This window comes from Macaca mulatta, chromosome 7 (genome assembly GCF_049350105.2).
Source record: "Macaca mulatta isolate MMU2019108-1 chromosome 7, T2T-MMU8v2.0, whole genome shotgun sequence".
Lineage (NCBI taxonomy): Eukaryota > Metazoa > Chordata > Mammalia > Primates > Cercopithecidae > Macaca > Macaca mulatta.
In genome coordinates, this window is record NC_133412.1 from 81362308 (window position 1) to 81384127 (window position 21820).

Sequence of the window (21820 nt, forward strand, 5' to 3'; positions counted from 1 at the left end):
AGCTGAGAGGCCAGGGCGAGTGAGAATGTTGCATCCTCAGGCAGAGTGACAAATGCCTCACCCCAACCCTGCTGTCCTTGAAGAGCATTGGTGTATCTTTCCTCATGGGCTATGTCATAATTTGGGGCATTGGTGACTCACTCAACTATAATCCTAGGTTCTTTCATCAGATACTGGGAAAGTTTACTTACACTTTAATAATTGTGGTCAGAGAGGAAATCTCTTAACCTCAGTTTCTTCATCTGTTAAATGAAGCCATTAGTACCTCCCTCACAAGGTTGGAATGACAAATTGAAATTATTAGACATGTGACCTATCATACTATCTTACATATGGCAGGAGATCAACAAATGCTAATTCTTTTGTCCCTTCATTTCTCCTCTACACATTTGTATCCAAATATCTTATGTGACATTTAGGAAACAGTTCCAACTACCAAGAGAATGGACGAGTTAACCCACTTCTGAAGATTCATTCACTTGAGTTTACTGGACCCATAAAAGACTAGAAAAGTCTAACATGGTGATTCTAGATTAGTTTCCACTAGATGACGTGTTCAAGCCAAACCTTTTTGACCCAAAATAAAGTGTTTACTCATCCAGAAGTTTCCAAGCATCCAGATGCCACATAAACAAAGCACCTGACTGACTTACCCAGTGCGTCTTATTTCATAGGGTGTGCAAATGGATACCCTGATGTTCCTCCATGATTTAATACCAAAGTGAGAGTTCTTTGTGGGATTCCCATATATGTTAAAACATTTATCACATTTACCACTTTGAGGGACTGTGAACCCCACGTGCTAGTCCAAGAGAATATTACCCTCCAAGGGGGGTATATTTGGTTGAGTAATAAATAAATGGAATGGAAATGACAGGAATTACTTTTTAGAGATGTTATTATAGATGGAATGGAGATGGTTTAGTTGGAAGACGCTGATTTTTATCCCTGGGAAGCATATGCATAGTCAAATAAATGTTTGAGTCGCTGCAGGAAAAAGAAGCTCATAATCCTCTCAGGATAATGAATGCATTTAATTTCTACATATTCAAGCAAGAAAAAGGCTAGAAGTGTCTTCTTTGTCTTTGGTTAATTGCTAAATAAAGAAGCTCACCCACGCAGGGCCTCTGCTTTCATGTCACCATGGTAAGCCAGTGTGGTCTGATAGTACATCTTATCCTGCTGCCTCTGGTGTGGAGAGGAAATACTCTGTCGGTGTGAAAAGCATCTCTAAAGCTGGAAAGAGGTTTCTGATATCTGCCAGCTCTCTGGAGGGATATTTGGCATTGTGTCTCAAGAGCCATAAACTTGTTGATCTCCTTCGATCTCATGATTCAATTTCTTGGAATCTGTTCTGAACAAATAACTAGAAACACCAACAAAGACATATGCAAAAAATATTCTTTGCTGAGTTGTTTATTAAGTGAAAAGCTAGACTACGAAGCTTTCAATAGAAAAAGGTTTCTATCATGTAAATACAGTATGTAGTTATACACATACGAATACAAATACAAAAATAAAGGCTGCTAACAGCTGTCTCTGAGTGGTGGTATGATGGATAGATTTTTGCTTTACCTTTTATACGTTTTGGGGGATATTCTTCAGATTTTCCTACAGTGAATAGGAATTACTTTTATATTATTTTATGTGTTGAACAAATATTAATGGAGTACCCACTACGTGTACACCTCTGTGCTAGAGAAACAGTGGCGAACTCTGCTCAAGCAAAATCAACATGGTCCCTTCCTCCAGGAGTTTACAGCCACAGGAGTTTGGCAAATATCAAACAAATAAATATACAATATCAACTAGAGACATGCGATACAAAGGAAAAGCAATGGTACACTGCCAAAAGACTATGAGGGGCAACTGAAATTTGGAACAGGAACCAACAAACTATGGCCTACAAACCTGTGACCTATTTTTTATTTTTTTTACATTCGTAAAGGGCTGTAAACTTAGGAATAATAAGATGATGTGACAGAGACCATAGAAGATTGGCAAAGTACATTTTACAAGTAAAATATCTATGCTCTATCCCTTTATAGAAAAAGTTAGTGGAGCCTTAGTTTGGAACATCAGGGATGCCTTTCTAAGGAGATAAAATTTAACGTGGGAACTGAAGAAATCTGAGTTAGCAAAAAAAAAAAAAAAAAAAAATTCCCCCCCTTCAAAGTCTTGTTAGAGGAAACTTCAAAAATATTTTTCAAAAAAGCTTTTTATTGGAACCTGGCTCCTTCTCCAGGTAAGGCGAGAGGGAGGTACATTTAAAGGGCATACTACTAAAAATAAGTTTCCTCTGCTATTCTGTATCCTCTTTCCTCATATTCCTTCCGTATATGATTGACTTGTTTTTAAAATATCACCATCTTATTTTTATTTTTCTAATCCTGTGGCTTTCCAGGGTCCTAATTTTAAGTTGTACTGCTAATAATATCAATAGCAGCTTTTATTAATTGTGCATTTACTTTGGTGCCAGGCATTTTGCTAGATACTTTAAATCCACTCCCCTGTATAATCCTAACAACTGCGAAGATGAGCACTGAATTTTACAAAGATGTGATAATGGTCAGAGAGGCTGAATGGGCAGCCCACAGTCATGCTGTGGTAATCATGGAGCCAGGACCATGGCCCAGATGTCTCAGTCTCAGAATTGGGATCTTTCTTGCCTGATGCCTGTCACTGCAGGCTCCTCCCTCTTCCAAGGAGGGGTATTCTATTTCCTTTGTTGTGTTACCACCAACTAAAAGTCTCTTCCACTCCGCTACATCCCTCCTCCTTTCAATCTCCTCCTCCTCCTCTTCCTCCTCCTCCTCCTCCTCTACTCTGCAAGTAGCAATCCTGGTTTTCAATTTCCTCAAAAATCTCAGTATATTAGGGTCATTTCCCTAATATGCCACTGAGCTTGCTGAGTGAAATTGAAGGATGATTGAATTTCTAGCTTTCTAACTAGTTCCTTATCTGCTTCACACTAAAGTAATTTTTGATAACTCCACTGCACTCTAATTTTCCAAATGTATTTTTAAAATTTCTTTTGCTAAAGACAGATTTTAAATGAATCTAATAACATAACCATTCCAGAGACATTGTTAATTTGGTATTTCCCTTCCCTGGTGATAGGCTCATTTTTCCTTCATTCTTCCTTTTCCTAGACTTCAAAGACAGCATTTGAAAAGCTCTTCTTATTCTCTGTGGTACCTCCATGGCCTTGGACAGTGAGGTTTAGTAGTGAAAGCACCAGGCCTGGAACCAGGAGACCAGAAATGCAGTGCCAGCAGGTCTTCGGCCAGCATTGAGGTTCTGGGCAAGTTATAGACCCTTTCTGGGGCTCAGCCTCCTCGTCTGGTAAAATTAAGGGGTTGAATTCAACATCTGACTAGTTCTAAAGTTTTTCAATTTGTCTAGGTGTCTAGATCAGTCATGGGATAGTCAGGAGACAGAAATCATACCAGTTATTTGAAGAGAGAGATTTTAATGTAAAAATTATTAACAGGGCGGGTTGAAATGCTTTTGAAAAGTATCACTGAGGTAGTACATGCAGGGAGAAGCTGCCTTCCCTAGGGCTTGGAGAATAAAGGAAAGAGATTGGAATGATTATAACTTAGAATCTTGAAAAGGGGTTCCATGAAGCTGCAACTCAGCCCTCTGAAGAGAGGCCCTGGCTGGCAGTTGCTGGTGTTGGAGAGGAGAATGAAGTGCAGTGTGGCTTCTGCTAATTGGATGCAGCTGCTGTCTGGAAAGGAATTGCGGCAGTCAGGGTGAAATTACAGGAACAGAAAGGACAGGTCCTTTCTTCCTTCCCCAGCCTTGAAGCCTCCCTCTAGCGCCCTCTGTTGGCAGAGCCTAGCAGAGAGTGGCTGGGATTTGTGAACCAAGTAAGGTCTAGACGGGTGGCTTTGGAGCTGAGAGACAATAACTTCATAGCTGCACAGTGTTCATTGCTAAGATTGCAAACTGGTAGGCTAGAAGCCACTTTTTTGTTAATGAGATCTTTATTATTGTTATTTGATTCTTTTTAAATTGACTTATCATAGTTGTACCTGTTTTGGAGCACCTGTGATATTTTGATCCATGTGTACAATGTCATAAAGATGCCTTGTATGGCCGTAAGTAGTCTAATCAAACATTTGTGTCTGAGTTTATGTTTTTAATATGAATATCTTCTTCCTGGGAAATCCACAGTACTTCATCTTTCATTATTTACATTTTAAAAAAATTAATGTAAAATTAATGAATGGGAAGGCAACTTGGAGATCATCTCTAGTTCAGTAATCAGTTTATAAATGAGGTGATTAATACCCTCAGAAAGTGAGAGGTTTTGCTCCCAAATTGTACAACTAGTGAATGAGATCTTTGGGTTCTAAGGCCTGGATTCTCATCACTGTTTACTGTTTACAGGAGGACAGATGTGCTCTAGCCTCTTGCTACTCAAAATGTGGTCCCCAGACCAGCAGCACTGGCCTCAGCTGGCAGCTTGTTAGAGATGCAGAATCCCAGGGCCCGTTCTCGGGCCTGCTGAATCAGAATATGATTTTGACAAGATCCCCAGGTGATTTATGTGCACAGTAAAGTTTGAGAAGTGCTGAAGATAGCTTTATTGAAGTAAAAGAAAAAACAGACTTTTATTGGATGCTAGTGCTTTTCTCTAGGGTGGAATCAGGGTATGGGCTATAGAGACTAGCTCTCAGCAAATCTCTGGACCACTCCTCTAAGTCTCTTTTCGCTCTTCCTGCTTTCAATTTATGGGCCCATACACATACATGCAAACACCCATGTGCACACACACAATCACACATGCATGCCTCCATACATCTACATTTTCACACACACACACACACACACACACACACACACACACACACACACACGTTTATGATCTGGCTTCTGTCCTACCCTCTAGCCTGAACCCTCATCAGGTTCCCCTACATGAACTATGCTGTACTCATGCTAGGCCACTTACAAGAAGTTGCCCAAACATATCAGACTTCCTTTTTGCCTCAGTCACCAAATGGAAATCAGACTAAATTCTGTTTGTCTTTCAAGAACAGCTCAACGTCTTTCTCTTGGAAGTCTTCCCACATTGAGTGAATTATATCCAAGGTTTGCTCTTCTTCTGGGTTTTAATAATACCTGACAGATATCTTTATTGGGCACCTTTTTTCTCACTCAGAGATAATCTTACATTTTATTGTTTATCTCCTTGAAAGGATGGAACCATTCCTCACTTGGCAAGCAATACTGGGGGTGAGCAGATGAAGAAAGAATGGACTAACGTAGAGCGAAGGAATCTAACCAACGCTATCTATAAAGAGCAGCAAAGTGTAATAGTTAAAGCAACGAGCTGGTTTTTTGAAAAGATAAGCAAAACTGGCAAACTTTTAGCTAGACTAAGGAAAAAGAAGGCTCAAATAAAATCAGAAATGAAAGAGAAGACATTACAACTGATACCACAGAAATATGAAGGATCACAGATACTATTATGAAAAGTTACACACAACAAGTTGTGTAATCTGGAAGAAATGCATACATACCTAGAAACATGCAATCCACCAAGACTCAATTGTGAAGAAATAGAAAATCTTAACAAACTAGTAATGACTAAAGAGATTGAATTAGTAACCAAAAACCTCTCAACAAAGAAAAGCCTAGGACCTGCTGGCTTTACTGTTGAATTCTACCAAACATTTAAAGAATAATTAATGCCAACCTTTCTCAAACTCTTCCAGAACATTGAAGGGGAAGGAATATTACAAACTCATTTTACAAGTCCACCATTACTCTGATACCAAAGCCAGAGAAGAACACTACAAGGAAAGAAAATTACAGGTCAATATTCCTGATGGACACAGATGCAATAATCTTCTACAAAATACTAGCAAATTAAATTCAGCAGCACATTAAAAGGATCATACACCACGATCAAGTGAGATTTGTGCCTGGCATGAACAGATGTTTAAACATGTGCAAATCAATAAAAATTATATACCATATTAACATAATAATGGATAAAAATCATATGATCATCTTAATAGATGCAGAAAAAGCATTTGACAAAACTTCAGCATCTTTTCATGATAAAAATTCTCAACAAATTAGGTATAGAAGGCCATGTATGACAAGCTCACAACTGACAATCATAATCAATAATGAAAAGCTGAAAGCTTTCCCCCTAATATCAGCAAGAAGACAAGAATGCTCACTCTTGCCACTTCTATTCAACACAGAGCAATTAGGCAAGAAAAAGAAATAAAAGGCATCCAAATCAGAAATGAAGAAGTAAAATGGTTTCTGCAGATGGCATCTTATACATAGAAAACCCTAAAGATGCCACCAAAAAATTGTTAGAACTAATAAACAAATTCAGTAAAGTTGCAAAATAAGAAACCAACATAAAAAATAGTAGTGTTTCTATATACTAACAATGAAGTATCTGAAAACGAAATCTAACAAACAATCTCATTTACGATAACATTAAAAAGTACTTAGGAATGAATTTAACCAAAGAAATGAAGGTCTTTATACTGAAAACTGTAAGACATTGACGAAGAAATAGAAGAAGACACAAATAGATGGAAAGATATCCCATGTTTATGAATAGAAAGAATTAATATTGTTAAAGTATCTATATTGCCCAAAGTAATCTACGGATTCAATGCAGTCCCTATCAAACTTCCAATGGCATTTTTCATAGAAATAGAAAAAAAAATCCTAAAATTCATATAGAACCACAAAAGATTTGGATAGGGAAAGCAGTCTTGAGCTAAAGGACAAAGTTGATGGCATCACACTACTTGCTTTCAAATATACTACAAAATTATAGTGATTTTTAAAAAATGGTACTGGCATAAACACGGACATATAGACCAATGGAACAGCATAGAGAGCTTAGAAATAAATTCACACATTTATGGTCAATTGATTTACAACAAAAGTGACAAGAACACACAATAGGGGAAAAACAGTCTCTTCAATAAGTTGCATTGGGAAAACTGGATTTTACATGCAGAAGAGTGAAACTGGGCCCTTATCTCACACCATATACAAATATGCTACATTTCCTTAAGCCTAGACATTGGTTGTAGCTTGAAGAAAGGTCCTTCTTGGGTGGTAATAACATAGCTGGCGTTGCTTTCAATTGCTGTTTTTCACTTCTACCATGTTCTTCCTTCCTAACATTTCCCATATCCACTTTGCCACACTTTACCCTGGAAATTCTCTCCTTAAACATAATCTACCAGTTGAGGGCTTTTGCAACACAAACATTTTCCTTGCTTAAAAAATTGCAGCATTTCCCTTGTCTGCAGATGATGCACCTAAATGGGTGGTCTTACAGCTATCTCAGTTTTGGTTGATATGCGTTAGTCTGTGTACATGTGTATAAACCTGGTAAGGCCATTTTTAAGATAACATTTGTAAAAAGTTGTATTTGTATAGTACTTCTAATTTGCCACAAATATCACATTCCACCATTTTGTGTCTATGACACAGAAATTCTAGGATAAGTAAAAATGAACACTGTATTTTATAAACATTATATAGAATCTAATCTTTTGTCTTTTCTCTCTATTCTCGCCCCTCCTTCCCCTCATTGCAGGGATGATAGTCTACTTGGGAATGATGGCGGGGGCTTTCATCCTGGGAGGCCTGGCTGATAAGCTGGGAAGGAAGCGAGTCCTCAGCATGTCTCTGGCCGTCAATGCCTCCTTCGCCTCCCTCTCTTCCTTCGTGCAGGGATATGGAGCCTTCCTCTTCTGCCGACTCATCTCAGGCATCGGGTATGTTCTTAGGGAGCTGGAGCTGGACCCTCCCAGACCAATGGCCCATCCATTCTGGTACTCTAGCTCTGAGAGATAACTCCAGAAACCCTTGGACTGATTGAGTTTGTGTTTGACTTTCAGGATACCATATTAAAGTTGAACCTTAGAAAGAGTTAGGGTTAGGATTAGCCTCTGAAGTCAGCATGCAGTGTCAAAATAATCCAAGACTGCTTCCCACATGTAGAGAGGAACTACCTGGCTGGTCCCTCAAATTAACTGGGTCATTTCACCACAGAGTCTAAGGTGGGGTATAGGCAACTTGGTTTCTGCTGTGACCATTTTTAGTGTATGACTTGATTCTTTCTCTCTGGACTTTTCCCTCTGCAGTATTGGGGGTGCTCTGCCAATTGTTTTTGCCTATTTTTCTGAATTCTTGTCTCGGGAGAAGCGAGGAGAACACCTCAGTTGGCTGGGCATCTTCTGGATGACTGGGGGCCTCTACGCATCTGCCATGGCCTGGAGCATCATTCCACACTATGGTGAGCCATGGCTCAAAACAGCCTAGGGGCCCCTGTTTCTATGGCTCCTGCATCCAAACAATAGTCCCTATCCTCAGCCTTATTTCATGTACTCACGCACAGTTCCCATATGTGACCTTGATCTTTCTTAACAACTTCTAACATTGCAGACGCATTGTTAATTTCAATTCACATGTCTTTTTTGAAAAATATATCCTGTCCTCCCTCTCTTCCTCCTTCCTTCCCTTCCTTCATTCTTCCCTGTCTCCTTCCCTCTCTCCTTTTCTTGTTTCCTTACTTTTATTTGAAATAATTTCAACTTTCATCTCCTCCAGCCCTCCTCCCCCTGAGCAAGTTAGGCTTTGGTAACCTCATTTTATAGATGACAGGTAAGCGACAAAAGCCAAGAGAAGTTGGTGACTCGCTCAAGACCATGTCCCTGGCATGTGGTGGAGTGGGGGCTGGAGTCCTGATGTCCCCTCAGGTGCGGTAGGCTTGTACTCTTTCTACCCTAGTGCCTGCTGTCACTCTTGTTTGACTGTGGAAGTGCAGCAGCCCTTATAGACAAGGTCATGGTTTCAGCTGGGACAATTTTATTTTCCTGGATAATTGTAAGCACTGTATTCTCTGGACAGAGACATGGAAACATCAACTTTTACTACTGGTTTCGTCAAGAGCAAAGTAGGGAGAAGGCAGCAATTTTGACTTTGATTCTGCTTTTGGAGTATACCGAGTAATACTCTTATCATCATTCAAAATCATTTTTGGTAAATCACTGATTATGAGTATAGGTTTAGCAGTGATTTAGAATCCTCAGACCCCGAGGGGGTAGCAGACACTTGCCCCTGAAGCTGACCGACACTTTACCACCTATTTATTGCCTTGTTTTAAATACGACCCTCTCTGCTGTGCTTTCTGAGCTAATGGAGGCTCACGGAGGCTCCATGTATACCTTTTTAAGAACAAGCTTTGGTTTAGACAGTACCTACTATATTAGTTAAGCTGTTACTGGGCACATTACCCTGACAAACTGATAAACCCTGAAATCTCAGTGTTTTAACACAGTGAAAGCTTCTCCCTTATGCGAGGCATTCCTGATCTGCAAGTGGCTCCACTCCATCGAAAATTCTGGAGTTTAGACTCCTTCCATTGTGTCATTCTGTCATCTTCAACACACAGTTTACAAGGTCTCTGGTTTGGGGAAAGAGACTGGGCAGTTGTAGACTGGCTAAAGGCCAGGAAGTAGAGCACACTCACCATCTCTGCTCATATTCCAGTGGCCCCTGATCTGTAACAGGCCCACACCCTCCTGCAAGGGACACTGGGTAACAATCGAGCTGTGTGCCCACAAAGTAGAGGAAGTGGTTTTTGGAAGACCCTGTTGTCTTTGCCATATCTAGCACTTGAAAATTCACTGGATTTTATATCAGAAACAGGATAAATATGAACAGGAATAGTGAAATAAAGAGTTGAAATATATCAGAAACAGGATAAATATGAACAGGAATAGTGAAATAAAGAATAGTGAAATAAAGGAATAGTAAAATAAACCACTATACACCAGGGGATGCAGGTCCAGTCAATTCTGTCACTCTAGTTCTCCATAATTTTAGATACAAAATTGTATTGCTGCTACCATCAGGTTCTGCAATTTATCCCTCACTCAAATGCACACTTTAATTGCCCATGTACTATGCTGTTGATTATATGGTTTTGAGGCATTGCTTTTTTTTCCTTTTTTTCCTCACAATTCTTGATATAATATCATTTTCCCTGTTAGTTGATCCAAATGTTTGAATACTAAGGGATTATAAGGACTTTGAATACTAAGGACTTTTTTTTTTTTTTTTTTTTTCCTGAGACGCAGTGTCGCTCTATCACCCAGCCTGGAGTGCAGTGGCATGATCTCAGTTCACTACAACCTCTGCCTCCCAGGTTCAAGCAATATTCGTGTCTCAGTCACCCAAGTAGCTGGGATTACAGGTGTGAGCCACCACACCCAGCTAATTTTTATATTTTTAGTTGAGTCGAGGTTTTACCATGTTGGCCAGGCTGGTCTCCAACGCCTGACCTCAAGTGATCCACCCGCCTCAGCCTCCCAAAGTGCTGGGATTACAGGTGTGAGCCATAGTGCCCGGCCTATTTTCACATTTAAATGAAGTGATTGAAAACCCTTTTATGGAGGGAAGCAACTTACATCTGAATAAAAGCTGAATCCAAATAGTGGTGCTGTGTGATATGGGACAAGTCAATCCATCTTTTCAGCCTGGGTTCCCTCACCTGTAAAATGGAGGGGAGAAAGGACACAAAAAGAATCAGCTGTAGATATACCTGCCAGCCCGAACCTTTGGCAATTCTTGGGGTACACAGAGGAATTAATGTTGAGAAAAATTCCAGGATAATTCTAGTACTCAGGCTAACTTCCCTCCTGGAAGCATTAGCAATACCAGGCTTTCTATTTGCAGACTACTTGTTTCATGGGGAAAGCCCACCCTCACACTCGACCAATGAGAAAGGGTCTTTGATTTCCCTCTGATTGGATCAGCCTTGGTCATGTGTCCACCACAGCCAACCACTATACACCAGGGGATGCAGGTCCAGAAGGGTTTAGATCCACTTCTGTCCCTAGGGATAGGGTCAGTCCCACCGAAACCACAGGTGTGCAACGCAGTGGTGAAGAAAAGGCAGGAGGATGTTGTGAGGGAAGCTAGCAACCCACAATAGTCACTACAAACTGCATCTTTTTTTCACTTCACAAACACACACACTTACGCAAATGCACACACTACTGTGTCAGTGTCTGATTTCTAGGAAAGCAATAAAAGAATTCAGGTTTGGGACATGTTGACCAACATAGATGGGATGTCCATGGCAGAGGGGCACCATGGTAACTGTCTGACCACTGCAGGCTGACAGCAGTGCTTGTGGTTAAATACTTTACCCCAAATGAGATTATTATTCTAAGTGAAGTAACTCAGGAATGGAAAACCAAACGTCGTAAGTTCTCACTCATAAGTAGGAGCTAAGCTATGAGGATGCAAAGGCGTAAGAATGACACAATGGACTTTGGGGACTTGGGGAAAGGGTGGGAAGGGGGTGAGGTATAAAAGACTACAAATTGTGTGCAGTGTATACTGCTTGGGTGATGGGTGCACCAAAATCTCACAAATCACCACTAAAGAACTTACTCATGTAACCAAACACTACCTCTTCCCCAATAACCTGTGGAAATAAAAAAATTAAAAAAATTATTTTACCCCAGATGGACAGGACATTTCCCTATGTGTATGCCTGTATGATATCTGTGACTTTTATACTCCATTTTAAAATAGAAGCCTCCTGGATGATAGGCTTAATTGAAACAGGCATTCACTTGTGGGAAATCCATCCTAGAAATATGGTAGGCTAGAATCACAGTGTAACAAGAGCCATTATTTACCTTAAGCCTCGGATGTTTTGTCCACGGTGAACCAGACATTTGATGGTATTTTCCAATGTGCCTAATGCATTAATCCTCTAACAAATGCAAGTGTAACTTTAGAGAAGAGACTGATATTTGTGTGTACAGCTTGTGTAGTCTGTTTAATTGATTTTGCAAAACTGAAGTAAGGGAAAGTCTTGGCACCAGGAATTTGAGTGACTGGCTCATTGAGAAAGAAAATTACAAAGCTCAGAATGTTTTCCTGTGAACTCATGGGTAAAGCTCAGAAAAAAATGGATATATTATGGAAGATTAATTCCCATTGTAGTCAGCATTACCAGCTGTTTGTGAAATCCTGACAGAGAAAAGTAGGGCAAGCTAGAAGATCAGCAAACAGAACAATCTCTTCCTCCAAATTAATACTGTTCCAAATATTTGGAAGCAGTTTGCCATTTAATTTTATTTAATTTAAGGCCCCGAAGATGTGCCTAATGAATGTGATAAATGCAGATTACTGAAATCACCATAAAAGTCAGAGAGGTGTGAGGGAATAATGGATTTTGTATAATTTGTGCATATTATAATAAAGAAAAAGATCTTTTTGAAGCAGAATACTTTATAAACATAACTGCTTCTGCCCCTCTTCCTTGGTTATCCATCTGAGTTTGACTGCTGTGTGGTTTTGATCACCTTTACTTCTAATGATGCCAGAATAGTTTTTGCACATGAGCTGAGAATGTGTAAATATTGCTATGGTTTTATCTCCCTCTTTCTAGTGTTACTCCCAGGAGAAAGAAAAGGTTTTTAAATTAAAATTAAAGTGAACGAACAAGCCTCAGTGAGATGATAAGAGACCAAGCTGTGCAAAAAGAGATTCGATTCTGATTGAGTGTATTGGATGAGGTGTGTGTTCAGTTGCTGTGGCCAAAGGTGTCCAAGGGACCACAGTCCCACATTTCCAAACTGGGATTCCCTCTACCTAGTCTTTTAATTGTACAAATAGAGTAGAAAATGTCTGCAGGAACAGCAGATAATTGGTTAAGAGTCTGCTGCGTGTAGAACAAGTTGAACCACAACAGAGTAATAAAAATTCAAGGCAAGCTGTTTGCCACTGGAGTTGGCCATATGTTATATTTCTAAGTAAATGAAATAGAAGTTTTATATCAAAATAACTATTGCCCTCTAAACTTTATAAATCGATATATTTATTTACATAGTCTTGTCTTTCACAAATACAATTTGAATTGTCTTCAGAAATACTTCATGGCATGAGAAAACCAGTCTATTTTATAATCTCGGCTCTATTTTTTTTAAAATTCTTCTGCTGATCTTTGCTGATATTTATCTATTTTATTCAACATCCTTGGCACTAAATGTCATGGAGCTATTTCTAAAAAAAATCAAATGTACTCTCAAAGCAGGTGAAGTATGATGGGTTGCTAGGAGCGTTCACACATGACAAATCTATGGAGGTATCATTACCTGTATTCTACAGCTGTGAAAACCCACGAATGCGATTCCATAGGATCAGACCAGAACTCTGATCTCTGTGACTGCAAAAGTCTAGGCTCTTTTCACTTTATTACTTAAAAGAGGGAAGTTTGCTACCCATGAGGATATTCAAAACAATGCTTCAATGTAATTTCTGAAGATGAGTTTTAGCAATGCTTTCAATAATGATGATTGAATAGGAGCTAGTTATCTTCCCATTTCAATGATGATAGGATGCCTTTGAATGTAGAAGTTCAGTCTCTCATTTTAAAAAATTGTGTAGTCATATAACAACTTACAGTGTTTTTCAAAATGGGGTCCTGAACCCTTTGCACTGGAATCACCTGGAGCTGGCATTGCCCTTTGACGTTGGAAAGAGGGATCTCCAATAGAAGCCCTGGGCCGTATGAGGCACTGCTCTGGCCTTCCTCTGGCTGCACCCCTTCCCGCGAGGCAAGGGATCTCTGAGGCCAAGACCCCCATCCCCATCTCCATCCAGATTATGCTGTGGGTGCTCAGGACCCAGGAATTCCTGTAGACTCAAGAAATCAAGACAGGAGTGCCCATTCCCATCACAGTGGTATGTCCACGTATGTCTGCATGAGATCCCTCACTTGGAAGGAGGGGTTGAGGGATTGAAAAGGGGATGTGGCACATATGGGTATAAATTCTGGGCCTAGACTTCTAGCTTGTTGCTTGTCAAGGCAGGCAGATAGAATAGATTTCATTTAACAATTTGCCATCTTAAAAATACAATGATTCTATAGAGATATGGCCTATTGCTTCTGTTTGTACTCTTATCCAAGGCTCTGTAAATGTCAGGCCAGGCCTGGACCTGGGGATTTGTCAGAATGCAGATTTTGACAAATTTGCAATGTGAGAAATATCATTTTGCAGATTTGTCAAGATGCAGCTCCTATCCCAGACTTACCACTCAGAAGCTTTGGAGGCACAGCTGAGGAGTCTGCATTTTAACCACCTCCCTGGGTGATTATCTTGTGCCCTGAAGTTTATGAGGCAGGGCTTCAGAGTCACTCTTCTGTAGAGGAAAAGATCATGTCCCAGAAATCCTTTGACTGACTGCTCCTTTGCAGGCTGGGGCTTCAGCATGGGGACCAATTACCACTTCCATAGCTGGAGAGTGTTTGTCATCGTCTGTGCTCTGCCCTGCACTGTGTCCATGGTGGCCCTGAAGTTCATGCCAGAGAGCCCACGGTTTCTGCTAGAGGTGAGTCAGTGCTTTTCCACCAGGGGGAGAGCGACAAAACAGCCACCGGAATCCAGCCTCGCTTCCTTCTCTCAGTCCCTAGTCCCACATCCTCTGCTGCTTACGCGTTGCAGACTCCCCCAGGTTGGCTGACCTCACTCATCATTAAATCTGGCACCCTGCCTGCTGTGATGGTGGCAGGTCATGGATTCACGGGCTGTAAATGCTGGAAGATTCAAGAGCTTGTGGAGCCCAGAGCAGGAGCTCCTTCCCAAGACTGTGCAGTGGTGGAAGGCAGCTCCTGAGCTGCCTCACAGCACCCACTGTCCCCTGAGGTCCTGATTAGGAAGTTTTTTAGCCTGGGCTACATAGGGCGACCTCATCTCTATAAAAATAAAAAAAAATTAGCTGAGTGATTTGGTGCATGCATGCCTGTGGTCCCAGCTACTTGGAGGCTGAGATGGGAGGACTGCTTGGGCCCCAGAGATCAAGCCTGCAGAGAGCCATGGTTGTGTCACTGCACTCCACTCTGGGTAACAAAGAGAGACCCTGTCTCAATAAATAAAGGAAGGAAGGAAGGAAGGAAGGAAGGTCTTTAGAGCTGCTGTTTTTCTGTGTTTCGCAGTAAGAGCTATGGTACAGCTTGTTGCCGCTCCCAAGCCTTTCGGGTCTCTTAGCTGCACAGGGTCCCCAGCCACCAGACAGCTGCATCTGTTTCCTGAGAGATGAGTCCCATGAGCCTTCCAACAGCGGGGGAGCCTCCTGCTTGCAGAAGTCAGACAGTACAGGAGCAGGCAGAGGGGCAACAGGACCTTGAGGCTCTTCCAGCCCCAATCTGCAGAGTCCACTTATCTGCCTCCTTCCTAAGCCATCTGCAGAGTGATCCTCCATGTTGAATGTCCCTGTTCACCCCTTTGATCAGGAGGCAGATGCAACAGGGAGTTTTGCACCCTTGGTCGGATAGGAGTGTCCTAGGGCTGCTGTAGCAAAATGCCACAAACTGAGTGACTTTAAAAGACAGATTTGTCTCACACTTTCAGAGGCTTGAAGTCCCAAATCAAAGCAGCAGCAAGGTCATGCTCCCTCAGAAAACTGTAGGGGAGACTCCTTCCTTGCCTCTTCCAGATTCTGGTGGTTTGCGGCAATTTTGACCATTCCCTGGCTTGCAGCTGCATCACTCCAGTCGTGGCCTTCATCATCACATGGCATCCTCCCTGCATGCCTCTGTGTCTCCATATGGATGTCTTCCTATAAGGGCAGCTGTTCTGTTGAATCAGGGCTCCACCCACTCCAGAATATCCTCATCTTAATTTAGCTAATTGCACTTGCCACAACCCTATTTCCAAATAAAGTCACTCTCTGTGGTACTGGGGATTAGGACTTCACCATATCTTTTTTGGGGGGACACAGTTCAACCTGTAACACATTGTTTCTTTGCCTTATCTCATCAGTGAGGAACCTAATAACTGCGATTAGTTACTTAGAGTGTATAATGATAATACTACCTAGCATTTACACCTTGAAAGCACGACCTTATTATCCTTGTAAGATTGGCTGGGGATGGAAGCTTGTCCTGGTCTTTCACAGGTCCTAGATGGTAATGAGTCCACATGCAATTGCCTCAGACCTGGTAGGAATGCTCGTATCAACCTTCCCATTGAGTTCGTCGGATTTTCCACCCCTAATGAACAGAAGGCATAGTCAGCAATGAATTTTTCCTGTGTCTTTCCTTGGTTTCACCAGATGGGAAAACATGACGAAGCCTGGATGATTCTCAAGCAAGTCCATGACACCAACATGAGAGCTAAGGGGACCCCAGAGAAAGTGTTCACGGTGAGTGTGGGGTTGCCTGCCAATAAGAAGGGGGTTCTCCTCTTCACTGCTTTGGTTTGCTAAAAAGTAATTTAATAGTAGAGACGGGGTTTCAGTCTCAAAAAAAAAAAAAAAAAAGTAATTTAAGCACATAACAGAAAATTTGTCAAAAGGAGAATAAAGACTCTGATATTGCTGTTATTTTATAATAATTATTCTTTGCATTTTGATGGATATCCTTCGAGGTTTTTCCTTAGGTTGCTAGTTGTTTTTAAAAATGGTGCCAGGCGCAGTGGCTCATGCCTGTAATCCCAGCACTTTGGAAGGCTGTATTAGTCCATTTTCATGCTGCTGATAAAGACATACCCGAGACTGGGAGGAAAAAGAGGTTTAATTGGACTTACAGTTCCACGTGGCTGGGGAAGCCTTAGAATCATGGCAGGTGGTGAAAAGCACTTCTTACATGGTGGCGGCAAGAGAAAATGAGGAATTTGCAAAAGCAGAAACCTCTGATAAACCTATCAGATCTCATGAGACTTATTCACTACCATGAGAACAGTATGGGGGAAACCACCCCCATGATTAAAATTATCTCCCATCATGTCCCTCCCACAACATGTGGGAATTATGGGAGTACAATTCAAGATGAGATTTGTGTGGGAACACAGAGCCAAACCACATCAGAGGCTAAGGCTGGCAGATGACTTGAAGTCAGGCATTCAAGACCAGCCTGGCCAACATGGCAAAACCCCGTCTCTACTAAAAATACAAAAAAATTAGCTGGGTGTGGTGGAATGTGCCTATAATCCCAGCTACTCAGGAGGCTGAGGCATGAGAATTGCTTAAACCCAGGATGTAGAGGTTGCAGTGAGCTGAGATAGTGCCTCTGCACTCCAGCCTAGACAACAGAGCAAGACTGTGTCTGAAAAAAAAATGGTAACAGAAATAAACAGATTTCTCTGGGGATCAGCATATGTATGTATATTTATGTGTACATATTATTTAACACTGTAGCACTCATTATCATTTTACATGTTGTCTCCTAGTATTCATAATCATCATTTTAATAAACAGTAGTGTTATGAACATTAACACAGTTTTCCTAACATGTCTCTAATGTTAGAAGCTTATTTATCCAGTTGTACTACCTTGTTCCTATAAATATTAGTGCAATGAACCTTCTTGTGCACATAGTTCCTTCCACTTCATGTTCTAGGAGTGTTTTATTTCCAGGAGTAGACTCCCAGAAATGAAAGTGCTGGCTCAGAGAGCTTGGATATTTTTATATCTCTTGAGATATATTGCCAAATCATAATACATTTCAACTGGGTTGTACCAATCTACAATGCCACAGGCAATAGGGGACCCATTTCCTTACACCCTTACCATCATTGGCTATTAATCTGAATTTTGTTTCTCGCCAGTTTTAAAAGCAAACAAAGCAAAACAAAAATAAACAAAACAGAATGGTAAATGGTAATTTCCATGATGATGGCCTGATAGTTACAGAGATGCCGTCTTCCTGCCTGCCGTGCTCTGACATACCAGGAGGCTACAGGCATCTTTGTGCGCCTGTTTCTATAACTTCCCCCACTTCAAATCCATTTTCTCAAGGAAACCTTCCTGGAGTAACTCCTACCTAATTTTGATTCACTGCTTTTGATTTTTTAGCTTCCATAATTTCAGTTTCGAGTAAACCATTTACCCTTGTTAACCTGTTACTTAAAACCTCTGCTTTTCAGGCAGGATCACACGGTGGCCAAGCATCTGCACCCAAAGTATCAAATCCCAGTTTTGACACTTTCTAGCTGTGTGGCCTTAGGCAAGGTACTCTCCGTGCCTCATTTTTCTCATGGAGAAAAGAGGGATAATCATATCTATAAATGTGGCTATTGTAAGGATTAAATAAAATACCAAAAACAACAACAACAACAACAACAACAACAAAAACCAGTGCCTGGCTTGGAGTAAGTGCTAGACAGATGTTAATCATTATTTAAATTATGACATTTTTTCATAAATTAACTCAAGTTATAGATTTTATGGAAAATTCATCAGTGGGATATTTTCTCAATTCTACTGCTTCTAAAATATCTGAAATATGGGACCAATGTTTTTCCTTCTTTTTTTTTTATAACTTCTATTTTAGGTTCAGGAGTACATGTGAAGGTTTGTTATATAGGTGAACTTGTGTCACAGGGGTTTGTTGTACAGATTATTTTGTCACCCAGGTATTAAGCCCAGCACCCAATAGTTATCTTTTCTGCCCCTCTCCCTCCTCCCACCCTCCACCACCAAGTAGACCCCTCAGTGTTGGTTGTCCCCTTCTTTGTGTTCATAAGTTCTCATCATTTAACTCCCACTTATAAGTGAGAACATGTACTGCAAACATTTATTAAGAAGCATAATGAACAGAAATGCTCCAAATGGAAGACGTTAAGGGTCACAATGATTCTCCTGATCTTCCATCCCCGCCGACTCTGTGATGGCCTGTAGTGCTCCCGCTGTGCTGCAGGTGTGGAAGCCACACATTGGTGAGGCTTCTGGGTGTACCTGGCTCAGTCCTGCCACTCTGCCCCTGCTGCCTCATTCCATGGCCAGAGGAAGTCCAAGTTTCTCTCCGAGCTCCTGCTTATTTCTGGAAGATGTTTCCATGGTCTTCTGTCTCTGCCTCCAGTCTCTGACTCCACATTGGCTGGATTGGTTTTTGCACTACATCAACCTGGCCTGAAACACAGGCACACGCAAGCACATACACAAAGACATGGAGACACACACAGACATAGGCACCCATACAGAGACACACAGACACAGGAACACATGGACACACAGAGACACACACAGACACACGAGAAGACAGACAGAGACCGACACATTAAGACAGACACACAGACACAGACACACAGACACGGGAACACAAACACAGAAACACACAGACACAGACACACATTAAGACACACAGTCACAGACACAGGAACACACGGACACACAGGGACACACAAGAAGACAAACACAGAGACACACGGACACAGACACATTAAGACAGACACACAGACACAGACACACAGACACAGGAACACAAACACAGAAACACACAGACACAGACACACATTAAGACACACAGACACAGGAACACATGGACACACAGGGACACACACACAAACACACATTAAAACAGACATGCAGATGCAGAGACACATAGACACACATTAAGACAGACACAGAGATACACAGACACAGGAACACAAACACAGAAACACACACACACATTAAGACACACACACAGACACACAGACACACATTAAGACAGACACACAGACATCACTCATACCAAGCGTTTGGGGTTGAATGGGCTTCCTGAACATTTGTGAACAGAGGAATTACATCGCAGGGTGCAGCCTTCTCCTTCCTTTCTCCCTGCTCCTCCTCCCTTTCAGTGTCTCCACCTCTTTTCCTCTGCCTTCTCTCTATTCTTCTCCCTTTGGAATAAAACATTTTCTCCTTGCTTATGCATAGTAGGTTACTAGTGTTTTAAATCTGAGAGTGTCTTTCTGGGATTTCCCCATGCCTCCAGCAGTTATTAACAGATTTATTTCAAACGCACAGACTGTCCCAGGAGGAGTCCACCCCACCCTGTTCTGCCTGTCTGCCTTTGCCTGCCCACGCACACTATCAGCTCCTCCCCACTCGCATCTTGCCCTAGGGCGTCTTGTACAGAAGGTTCCACGCAGTGGTGCAGTGGTGCTCAGCCAGGCATTTCCTAACTGTTGCTTCTGGCAGGACCCCTTCTACACCAACCAAACGGGCTTGCCCCACTGGGAGCCCCTTTTTTGGAGAAGTCATCCCACATTCTCTCCTGACAGTGCATTCTACTGTGTTAAAGAGAAACTTTGGCACATTAAAATTTTAGAGAGTTTATTTACGGAGACAGTGATTCATCAGTCAGGTAGCTCACACTGGAAGTGGGTCAGGGCTTTACCGAAGGAGCAGAGAGAGAGGCTTTTATAAGTCGAACACGGAGGCAGAGAAGAGAAAGTATTTGCTGGGTTAGAGTTTGAATGATTGCCTCATTTGGATTATTCCAGTGGGAAGTTCAAGATAATACAGCCAGTGCCCACTCAGCCAACTGGGATTGGCTGAGCTTGTTTCATTTTCTTTAAAATTCTGAGTTAGGTTTCTGCTTGATAATGTGGCAACCCAGGGCATTAGAGCCACCTCCGTTGAGTGGCCTCCCATTGAGTTATTTTAACACATGCAGCCGCCGAATGCTGAAGAATGAGATCTTAGGAAATCAATCAAAATGCCAATTTTCAGACACAAAAGCCTTTTACAACAGGATCAGAGTTCCTCATTTTTGGGGTGGGAGTGCACCTGGAGGAAGGAAGTTCAGGCAGAAATCAATATGTGGAGAGGTATGAAGTTTTGGAGTTGGTCTTATCCCAGCATGCATGCCAGTTACTAGGTTCTGAGGCATAACTTCTGCTTTTAGTTTTAACCCAACAGGAAGAGGGACTTAAAAAAGGTTATGGGCTCAGTATTTTATACTGACCTGGTGATTATATTAATGATGTAGAAGTAAATGACTGGATGGGCCAGAAAAAGAAATGAAAGAAGAGAGATAACCAGAAAGTGGTAACTGACCTCAGAGAGCTGGCCTGTGGTTGGCGATAAGGGGCGGGTCCTCAGCCCAGCTTGATGGCCTTGCCTGTCTTACTCCTGCGTGTGCCCCATCAGCAGACATGCTCACAGATGTATTCAGTGGCCTGGAGGGAGAGCTTAGGGCAGTCAGACTTTTAGTTGATGCCTGTGCTGTGAGCTCTAGATTTTACCAGCCCTGTTGGCTGCGTCACAATCTCGCAGTGAAACCTTTGGAAGGAGAAGGAGTTGAAGCATTCGGTTGAGAACCCACCATCTGCAGGTCTGGGGTAACACAGGCCATATTCTAATTTAGACTGAATCATAGACAATTGTTCTAATGAATCGTAAATTAGAGTGAGTAACTGTGCTTGAAGTTGTCAACACACCCACTCCCTAATCCCAAAGGAAGACAGTGATATTTTCCCCAAGGAGCAAAGAAAGGAAAAATCAGCATTTGAGAGGATAACTTAAGGCTTTGGGGTGTGGTTTTTGAGGTGCTTCCTGAGTTGGTGTTAACTTCCCCTTTAGCCTCCTTTGGCTGTCGCTGGGGTTCATAACATCCATGAAGGTATTGATTAGCTTGAAACCCAGCTCCAGCCAAGAGTTCTGCTGCAGAGTCTGCTGTTAGTTCTGACGCTTCCGTGTCTGACCTCAGGCGGAAGATCATTTGCAAAGGCTGCATAGCTGGGAGTGGCAAGATGAGTCCAGGAGGCTCACAGTGTGGTCATGTCCTTGACATTTCTGGAAAGAGAGTCTATGCCTTTAGCAGATTCTCAAATGGGCATCTAGCCCTCTCAAAAGCTTAAGAACCACTGTTTTGGCTGGGTGCAGTGGCTTACGTCAGTAATCCCAGCACTGTGGGAGGCCGAGGCAGGCAGATCACAAGGCCAAGAGATCGAGACCATCCTGGCCAACATGGTGAAGCCCTGTCTCTACTAAAAAATACAAAAAAGGTACCTGGGTGTGGTGGTGCGCG

General features: G+C 41.8%; 1 protein-coding gene across 6 annotated transcripts in view; it reads left to right on the forward strand.

Annotated features, from left to right (window-relative positions):
• SV2B (synaptic vesicle glycoprotein 2B) overlaps nt 1-21820 on the forward strand; it is a 188974-nt gene that overhangs the window by 137691 nt on the left and 29463 nt on the right. For all 6 annotated transcript variants that reach the window (XM_077938317.1, XM_015143054.3, XM_077938319.1 and 3 more), the window contains 4 exon segments: nt 7595-7775; nt 8145-8296; nt 14282-14415; nt 16138-16227. In XM_077938317.1, the coding sequence (XP_077794443.1) occupies nt 7595-7775; nt 8145-8296; nt 14282-14415; nt 16138-16227 (557 nt within the window).